The 10,544-nt window shown below is 41.0% G+C and overlaps 1 protein-coding gene across 1 annotated transcript; it reads right to left on the bottom strand.

Moving 5' to 3' along the window:
- Positions 1 to 4,567: 4,567 nt before the first annotated feature.
- Positions 4,568 to 9,682, bottom strand: tmx1 (thioredoxin-related transmembrane protein 1). The gene is made up of 8 exons (XM_040199871.2): positions 9,221 to 9,682; positions 8,705 to 8,820; positions 7,883 to 7,928; positions 7,232 to 7,360; positions 7,011 to 7,056; positions 6,441 to 6,542; positions 6,297 to 6,363; positions 4,568 to 6,214 (listed from the first exon to the last, which is right to left on the bottom strand). Exons 1-8 carry the CDS (start codon positions 9,394 to 9,396, stop codon positions 5,958 to 5,960), a joined length of 939 nt encoding a protein of 312 aa, XP_040055805.2. The 5' UTR covers positions 9,397 to 9,682; the 3' UTR covers positions 4,568 to 5,957.
- Between the last annotated feature and the right edge of the window lie 862 nt (positions 9,683 to 10,544).

Below are 10,544 nucleotides of genomic sequence, written 5' to 3'. Positions count from 1 at the left end.
TCTTAAGAGTCATAAACATATGCACTGAAGCGTCTTAAGAGTCATAAACATATGCACTGAAGCATCTTAAGAGTCATAAACATATGCACTGAAGCATCTTAAGAGTCATAAACATATGCACTGAAGCATCTTAAGAGTCATAAACATATGGACTGAAGCGTCTTAAGAGTCATAAACATATGGACTGAAGCGTCTTAAGAGTCATAAACATATGCACTGAAGCGTCTTAAGAGTCATAAACATATGCACTGAAGCATCTTAAGAGTCATAAACATATGCACTGAAGCATCTTAAGAGTCATAAACATATGGACTGAAGCGTCTTAAGAGTCATAAACATATGGACTGAAGCGTCTTAAGACTCATAAACATATGCACTGAAGCATCTTAAGAGTCATAAACATATGGACTGAAGCGTCTTAAGAGTCATGAACATATGCACTGAAGCGTCTTAAGAGTCATAAACATATGCACTGAAGCATCTTAAGAGTCATAAACATATGGACTGAAGCGTCTTAAGAGTCATAAACATATGCACTGAAGCGTCTTAAGAGTCATGAACACATGGACTGAAGCGTCTTAAGAGTCATAAACATATGGACTGAAGCGTCTTAGGAGTCATGAACTTATGGACTGAAACATCTTAAGAGTCATAAACATATGGACTGAAGCATCTTAAGAGTCATAAACATATGCACTGAAGCATCTTAAGAGTCATAAACATATGCACTGAAGCATCTTAAGAGTCATAAACATATGCACTGAAGCATCTTAAGAGTCATAAACATATGCACTGAAGCGTCTTAAGAGTCATGAACATATGCACTGAAGCATCTTAAGAGTCATAAACATATGCACTGAAGCGTCTTAAGAGTCATAAACATATGCACTGAAGCATCTTAAGAGTCATAAACATATGCACTGAAGCATCTTAAGAGTCATAAACATATGCACTGAAGCATCTTAAGAGTCATAAACATATGCACTGAAGCATCTTAAGAGTCATAAACATATGGACTGAAGCGTCTTAAGAGTCATGAACATATGCACTGAAGCGTCTTAAGAGTCATAAACATATGCACTGAAGCATCTTAAGAGTCATAAACATATGCACTGAAGCATCTTAAGAGTCATAAACATATGGACTGAAGCATCTTAAGAGTCATGAACATATGCACTGAAGCGTCTTAAGAGTCATAAACATATGCACTGAAGCGTCTTAAGAGTCATAAACATATGGACTGAAGCATCTTAAGAGTCATGAACATATGCACTGAAGCGTCTTAATATGCGGGGGTTAATTTGCTTTTATTTGTTTACAGTCTGTGAAAGATTCTCCTTTGATATTTTGGATCTACTTCCAGATCTACTGAACATATTTAGTATTTAATTAGTTTTCTAGGTTTTGATCTGGAACATTAAGTTTGTTGTTGCTTCATAATTTGAGACCAAAATGTTGTGAGTCATTTTTCATGAGATGGAAAGTTTTAAGGAGGGAAGAAGGCAAAACAGAGGAAAACTCTCAGTGTCTCAGTGTGCTGATTATCTCCAGCAGCAGAGTGATGAATAAATCGTCATTACAAGTCCAAACAGAGGAATCTCAATCTCTTCATCTCCTTGATGGATTGGAAAGGTCTGACCACACGGAGGACACTGAGGGGACGCAGCAGCTCAGAGAACAAGTGCTGCCTTGTTAGACGCTGCAGCTCGCACCTCGCTGGCGTCCAGCGGCTGGCTGAGCGAGGCGGGATCATATAACGCCGCCTTGGTTTTCTCAGGATTTTTTGTGGTTTGAGCAAAAGTCTTTCCAGGGATTTAAATAATAAAAATAAAAAAATACTCTGTGCCAGCATTTTAAAGAGTTGCTAAATTGTTGTATAATGAAACCTTCAAGTAGAAAAGCGACATTATGAGATTTAACAAAACATGTTGTGGCCAAAATGGAATTTCAATTGTTTTAGCCTGAGAAATAGTTGGGATTGGAAACAGGAGTGTGGGAAAGCCGGCTACAAGCCGCTGAGCAGATAAGGAGACTCTCAGGTCATTTCTAGCACAGACAGTGACAACATACCACTGTTATACTGCACATTAGTCCAGTTTACGGGACTTGAGTTTTATGCTACTTTGTGCTTCTACTTCTACATTTGTAGATAAATACAAAAGGTATGCATCGCTATTGTTCCTTTTGATATTAAGATTTTCCATTCAGAGAACATTTTTAAGGATCATAAAATGCATTAAAAAAACAAACAAGAGGAATCAACAGCTCAAAGATGAATATTTTACTCTTTAGATTTAATGCTCATACACAAAACAACAGTTTCTTGTGTACATTACAACAAATAAATAACACAAAACATGAGACATGAGTAACATCAACACGATTCTACATTTAGTTAAATCTACACACAGCTAGTTTCCTTAATTTCACAAATAAAGAAATGCGCCATTTATACATTTTTAGCATCATGATAGGTTCAATTTAAAAAGATGAATTATGCCACTTTCAACTGATTCCTGTTGCTGCTGCTCACTGATAATTTACTTCAGGGGGCGGAGCCATCGTCACCGTTATGGAGCTGATCACATCCGCACAGGTAAAGAAGCCCACTGATGGGAGCTTAGAAAAGGTGGTATCCAGTATCTGCAATAAGTAAAGGATGCGAATCCTTCTTCCACTCTTGTACCTGTGATTGTCATCGAGCTCCTCTGTCGCGCCTCGAGGAATTCTTAACTCCTCATCATGCAGAAAGTTTTCTTTTATTGCTTCCCCAGCTTAAAAGTTGTTCAAATAAATCATATGGTATTTATTATTCTTCATCAACTGGAAGCAAGTGAAATACATTTACACCCCAAGACACTTCTTGTATTGCAGCACCATTCCATCAAATGAATATTCTTCATCGCCTTACAGACATTTTCACAAAATTCAGGACATATTTGATCACTTTGGAAACCAGGATCAAATATATAATATTGCAAATACGTTCTTCAGGTACGGGGTTTATTATTATATTAGAATGACATGCTTTTGGATGACATGCTTGTCCCAAACCATTTGCAGTAATCAAACTCTCTTTGGTCAAACCTGAATGTATATCGTGAAATGTCAGCATGCAGCTACATGTTTCCACGGTGAGGATCAGAACAACAGCAGATGATTGAGTTGGACTCCGGCAGGAAGGTGAGTGAAGGAAAATAATGAGACCCAGCGCTCTGCAGGACCGCGTGCCAGTTGGCTTGAGACAATCTGCAGCAGCAAATACCTTTGCAGTTTATGTAAGTGGATCGGTTTATAGTGCACGTGATTCGTTGTTCGGTATCCATGAATGTACGTCTGAACAAAAGTATTTGAAATATTTCATTATGGACCAAAGAAGGGGACCAATATCCACAAAGCTGAGTTAGCAAGGCTAACGGAAATTAAATTTGCTACAATTAGGGTTAATTTGCTAAAATGTTGGACAGAAATCCAGCATTTTAGCACGAACAAAGACGATGGAGCTAAATGAACATCTGCGTTCACTTTATACTGAGGAACATAAAAACAGCCGACTGGCCGTCCAGTCTGTGCACCTGATAAATCAAAGCCAGGCTGCAAATGCTCACACACACACACACACACACACACACACACACACACACCATCATAAGGGCCTGCGGGCGGGAATCTCTGCAGGGCGGAAACCTCGTTAAACAGAGCGGAGGGCCGGAATAGAGATCCACTGCAGAGATCGGCTCCACTGTGACACCACTCAGGAGGGTGGTGTAAGTCCCACACAGGAACAAACCCCCAGCAGAACAAAGGAGCTGTAGCTCCCCCACCAGTGACTGTAAGTCTGCTCCATGAAGTGATAAACTGGTGGCCCCGGAGATGTCTTGTTCTGTTTTTTAATCTTCTATTTTATTCTACTCTTTTAAATCCTATTTGGATGTATTTTTATACTGCCAGATGTTTATTCCCTCCATGTTATTCTTCATGTCTTATGTAGAAGAACCTTGAATGGCTTTGTTGTTGAAACTTGCAAACCAACAAACCTTCTAGTTTGAATGCGTTCTAAAAAAAGAGCGCAAGAGGGACATCTGCTGGCACAGACTGTCCTTGGGTTCACATTCTAGTTGAGTTTTTGTCAATATGACTATATAATGTACATAATCTTTACTCTCCTCTAAATCTGAATTTTTTTTATTTACTAACAGTAAAACGATGCCTACACGAGATAGATACAATCTAATGTAATGAAGCGTAGATTGTTATATTTAAAAATACATATGTATTATGGCAGTGCTTCTACTTTTGATATTTAAAGGATATTAATCTTACATTCTTTTACTGAAGTAGGATCTGATTGCAGAACTTTTACTCGTATTAGTAATGAAATAAGAACTACTTGGAGAACTGTTACATTGCTGTATTATTTTCATGGTAAAGGATTTGAATACTTCTCCCATCAATGACGCAATAAATTCTGTGTACTACTGTGACATTTTTTGGCCAGTGATTCTCAAAATGTTTGATTCAGGTTTTTTTTTTGGAGGATAACTATGGTAAGCAACCCAAGTGAGACTTTTTTCAGAGTTATCGTTTTATTCAAAAGAAACGTTCAAACAATAAGAGGAGCGCAGGTGGCTCCGAGGAAAGAGTGGATGCTACAAGCCGTTAATATTAGTTGCGTTAAAATAACGTCAATCTGTTTCATCTGTCATCAAAATGAGAAAAAAGCTTTTTTTTTTTTATAAACAGTAACAAAGAAATACATCAACGTTACTACCAGTCATTGTGAAACCGGATCAAACCATCAGAGCAAAATGTCTGTTAAAAACAGGTCTCACACACACACCTTTTTGCTTTACAAAACTGAAACGGATACAGAATGAGCGGCAATAACTATAAGAATGATTCATGTTCTCAAGATGTCAATGAGAAACAATGTTCACAAAATGTCCCTCAAAAGTTCCTTTTTTAATTAGTTTAGTTTAATTTGAGCCTGAAAGTCCAAAACAGGAGGAAGACGCAGCGTGACGACAGATTCGCCCCGTTTCAACAATTAACACAAGTGAAGTTCGAATTGTTCCTCACTTGGATTATATTACAACATACAAACACTGTTCTGTAGACCTGCTGAACACAGCTGGGTTATTTAAGTAAACGGCTCTTAATGATTTGAGAACAAATGGACATTAGTAAAACAAAATACAATAGGACATCCCACTGGCTGATTGCGCGACACATCACGGGGAACACAGAATATTCACCAAGCTTTTGTTGCTTTCTGTCAGCCATCGTTCAAAAAAATGGATCTAGAAAAATAAGACAATTACTTCCTATTTTTAAATGTTCCACTAATGGATCCGTTTTAAGTGTATCAGGTAGTAGCAACAAGTTGTGATTTCTGTTGCCACGGTAACCCTTGGTGTGGCCGCACGAACCAGGAGTGAAATCTTGAGGATAACGTGGGAGACGTTTTCCTTTTCGTGAAATGTGTGTGTGTGTGTGCGTGTGTGTGTGTGTGTGCGTGAACATTGGTACGTTAGGTTGAATTGTCAGGGTTTGTAAAATAAACATGAATGTACGTAATGAACGTAAAATAAGATGCATACATGAGCTGTGGGGAAAAATGAACAAAATAAGCCTCAAACACAAGCCTGGTACGATAATTCTAAGAGACGTAATAAACATAGATCTTTAAAAAGAAAAAAAAAGGATGCATAGCATAAACAACAAAAGGCAAAATCGAGCTCTACTGCACTTCACACTTAAAGCTCCGCTGGGCCATTTGGAAAGAGGCGTAGGAGTGTTTTTTTTATTCGTTTAGCTTTTTCCAGGTGGAGCTTGCCGCTCAGGCTGAGAGAGTCTAAAGCGCTCCTGTTTAAAAACCAGGGGGGGGGACAGAAGCTCCTCCAACTCCACCGACGCCGCAGTGCTCTTCTCTTTGGGAGTAGAAACTATCAGACTCTCTAGTTGTCCTCTTCATCCTCATCCTCCTCCTCCTCCTCACGTTTCTCCACTACCCTTTTCCTCAGAGCCTTGTCAGAGAATCCCTGTCCTTTGGGTTCTGGGCGGCCCTCTGGGGACCCTCTCCTCCTCCGTCTCCAGACCTCATCCTGGTCCTCGTCGTCTTCCTCGTCTTCATCGTCGTCTTCCTCGCCGTCCGCCTCGTGCTCGTGGTCCTCTTGTTGTTGGATTAACCTCGCCTGCTCCATGGTTTGTTTTTCTGCAGAACAGCATTAAGAACAGTCAGTGGCCGTCACCTGTATTCACGGAATTTATGTAAAACTGTGTTTAGTTGAACTCACTCTGGTAGTAATCGGAGGAGGAGAAGCGTCGTGATGGGAAGGCAAAATCTGCTATGAAGACCAGTAACTGCAGAGACAAAACCACCATAAGCATCATTTCACTGGAAACGCATCATCAGTTTCCCTGTTTCTAAAAGTACTCACCAGACCCAAAGCCAGGCCAGAGAACAGAGTAGCCAAGCCAAAGATAACGTAAGACCCCCAAACAGGAATCCCCAGCTGCTCCGTCATGTAGTTGTGACAACGCTGGAAAATAAAAAGAAATTGCCCGAGACTGGACACTCAACAACGGCAAAAACACAGCAGTAAGTCGCAGAGGTGTTTGTTCATTATGAGGATGAACATCTGTGCAGTAGTTGATTTTGTATCTCACGTACATCATTCAGGTGCTTGACAACAAAATGGGTGTTAAATCCGCAGGAGAAAAAAATAATTAAATAGATAAAAAATAAAGTCACGATTCATTTTAACAGCTTTGTTCCCTGGAAGTTTTACTCTTCTTTTAAACAATGTCAGGTGTTGTCTTCTTAAATGTGAGACCAATTACAGGTAATCGTATCTATTAATGTATCTATAAAAGCCAGTCTCATTTCCTCATGCAATTTCACACTGAGCTGCACAACAGTCTTAGAAAGGATTGTGGGTAATTAAATAAACATCGTCCCTCGTACAACAACCTAAATGATGACAGACAGGAGTAAAATCCTCACTTACCCGGATAAACATGGAGAGCTTGAACAAAGCAGACATTGAATTCATTCTGCGCAAAAGAGGAGAAAAAACGACAGCACGTCATTGAACACGGATTTGTCAAAGTGTAACTTCTCTACAAAGCCGAATGGAAAAAATGACTCGCTGGACCAACAAGCTGCGACCAGCTTGTTGGCTGTTTATGGTTCTGTTCTCAAGCAAAACAGAACTAACGGAATACTCACAGAAACGAAGATGGACCGAACCAAGAGGAAATCGGCTCCACGGCTTTCCATTTCTGCTCGTCGACGAAGCTGAGGAAGTCCTCCTTGGTGCGAGCTCCCTGGTACTTCCTGAAGACGCCGTCTTTACAGCTGGAACACAGTCAACGACACAAACCATTTAGGAACTTGTTCTGACCCACATCAGCTGAACGAGATGACCGTGAAGGGCCGACGTAACCACCACCACCACGTCAAGACTCTTTTTAGTTTGCACTTGTTAATTATCATCATGTCACAACACCCATGTTTAATCATTATAACTAATCGATAGATGACTCAATAGAGACAAGCTTCGCCCATTGAATGAGAATGAGTGATATATATATATATATATATATATATATATACACATTTTGCTCGCATATATTTTAGAAATGCATTTGTACTCTAAGATTTCTAAGATTTGTACACAAATGACTCCCTTTTCTCTCAACGTTTGAGTCAAACCAAACAACCATATGAAGTTTTGTTAATCGCAATTTGCCATCTGATGAGCTAAAAGTACACGAGGCTCCAAACTCAGCTCAACCCACAAGGCCGCTGCACATCCGTGTTTAATACACCACAAGAAGAGGAAGCAAAGAAAACCACACAAGATTACTAAGAACCTACTGGTAGATGGTAGGAAGTGATGTGATGATGAATCGCCCGCTCAGACCTTACAGAGAGGGGAGACAGAGTGAAGTCAGTGCGCAGGAAGGAACCGTTTCACTGAAAACTAAAGTGAGAGCAAATTCAGACCTGGCAGAATTTATGTTTGACAGCAGCTCCACTACCACCAGGAATAAATCATTCAGATCGCTCCAAAGACGTCATTATCAAGGATGTCATTTGCTGCGTTAACCATATATTGGGTCAGCATGTGACCATCTTCGGGTATTTTCCGACAATTCAACAATGAATAGTAACAACTATCCTTTAGTCCCTCAGTAAGTGGGATTATATCGAACACTCGAAGCATACTGGCATTATTTACCTTTAGGACTGTCCCTTATATTATTATACTTCTGGCATAATTGAAGATGCAAAATCAACGAGCAGGACATTGTTGATTTGAGCATGCAAGTGATGGTTTATCTTTAGCAAGTTGGCGGTTTATTAAGTCTGCATCTCTCCCCTGAATCACACCTTTGCATAAAGTTCAGAGCAAAGCCTTTGGATTTATGTCTTGACTCAGCCAGAGGTCCACTTTAGAGACTTAGATTAGTCTACTTTCTTATTAGAAACACCTGCTCATATACAGTGGAATGCAAAGCAGCAGGAGAGCATCACAGGCTAACAGGCTAACAGGCTACATCCGTGTGTCGTTCCCCGCAGAGACGCGTTAGCTCCTTCTGCTTTTGTGTAACCCCGCCGGAGGCCTACTGGAGTGGCAGCTCTGCCTTGTGTTGCATGCAGGTTAGACGTCCGCTGGCAGAGGTCATTGAAGCCTACCGGGCTGTTCCGTCACGTCCACCTTGGCTATGTTCACCCCCATGTCCTCCCCCCAGTCCGCGAACTGCTTCCACACCGGCTGGAGGTGCTGACACGCCGGACACCAGGGTGCGTAGCTGCGGGGAATCAAGAGGCACCAGTAAACAAACGGAGAACAAACTGCACGCTCACTTCGCAGCACCGTATGAGATCAGTTTAGAAGTACACGGTAAAGTGTACCGATGACCCGACTGTGCGCTTTATTACGAGCTCCTTAACGGGCTGGTTGTAAGCTGGTAAACCTAACGGTAACGCTAGCTAAGTAAAGATGGCAGCTGTTAGCTTAACTTAGACGTTTCGCAACGTCCGGGGACTGAAATGAGCTCGATAACATCATCAGATCAGAGAGGCCATCGCGGCTTGAACATGACCGGACACCTGCAACGAGCCCCGTTTCTACCTGCTCAAACCAGCTAACGTTAATGTTAAAGCAACTGACAAGCTAGCTATCCGGTTAGCCATTAGCGTCGAACTGACAATTCAATCATCCACTCCCCGGTCAGGATTTCCTCCCACGTCCCGTCGGTCACTTCTCTGAGGCTGTCCGGTTTTGCCGAGACCGGCGGTGACGTTAAAACGGCCACCAGAAAAAAACCGCATATCCACGAACAGCGTTTTGTTTGCCGTGTCGAAAACCACATCGAGGAGCCCATGTTGCCACTAGCCAGCAGACACGCCGTGTCGGTCCGATCGGTGGGAGGCGACTCCTCCCACTTCCGCTGCGCGCCCTCACGCGCACGCGCGCGCGACGGACGGAGGCCCGTTAGTGACCAACGTTGACCGCAGGGAACGCGCGGTCAAATATTTAGAGAATAAAAAGATTCGCAATGAGCAGTTAACGAATTGTTAAGTTGGAGTTGCATCTGTTAGCATAAAGGTTTGCAAAGTGACGCTAGCTGATATGAGACGTGCGCATTGACGGGTTTCCTGTTCACAACTAAACAAACACAGCAAAGTAAAGTGACGGACATTGTCAAGTCAATGAAATAAGAAGTAATGTTAGACTTTTTATTCTTATTTATTGTACACGTGTATGACCAGCAGATGGTACTGTCGCTTCTAGAATAGTCCAGAGAGGCCTCGGGCCCCGATGAATGGAAGGAAGCATTATGGAAAATGATGGAAACGTATTCAGGTATTTTTACCTACGTTGCAATACTACACTGTTGATGTACTATTTTACAAGGAAAATGATTAACATTCAAATGTATTCAATATGCATAATCTGATAATATACATTTGGGAAGATGTAACTAGAATTTTTACTCAAAGAAATTGAGCAAATCAATTAATCAATCTGGAAGTAAAGACTTCAAAGCGCTTAGTAATTGGTTTTAACTCCGGAGAAATCCTGATAACAAGCAGTCATCAATGATTTAATCCACGACGAACCGAATCCTCTTTCACTATCTTCAAAGCTGCATGATCAAAGTGTTTTGCATTTTGCATCTGCACATGCAAAACCCCCACTGAGTGCAGAGTGAAATCCATTTCATTTGACCTAGAGGTGCAGTGCAATCCTATTAAGACCCTACTTTCTAAGTAATGTCAAGCTATATTCCCCTCAGCATTTTTTGTCTCATGTTAACTTAACTGTTAAGATCCATCCATCAATCCAAGCATGTGGATCTTAACCTGTCCTTTGACCCCGTGCTTTACAATTTCTCTGGCTTGTGACCCCATAAAACCTTAAAAAAGCTACTTGCAAACCCTCTCATTAGTTGCAAATGTCTGCTATTTGCATCAGAGATTATTTTTTCCCTTGTTTCATTAATATTAATGTTTACAATCAGCAAATAAT

This window comes from Gasterosteus aculeatus, chromosome 15 (assembly GCF_964276395.1).
Source record: "Gasterosteus aculeatus chromosome 15, fGasAcu3.hap1.1, whole genome shotgun sequence".
Taxonomy (NCBI): domain Eukaryota; kingdom Metazoa; phylum Chordata; class Actinopteri; order Perciformes; family Gasterosteidae; genus Gasterosteus; species Gasterosteus aculeatus.
This window is presented reverse-complemented; position numbering and strand designations above follow the sequence as displayed.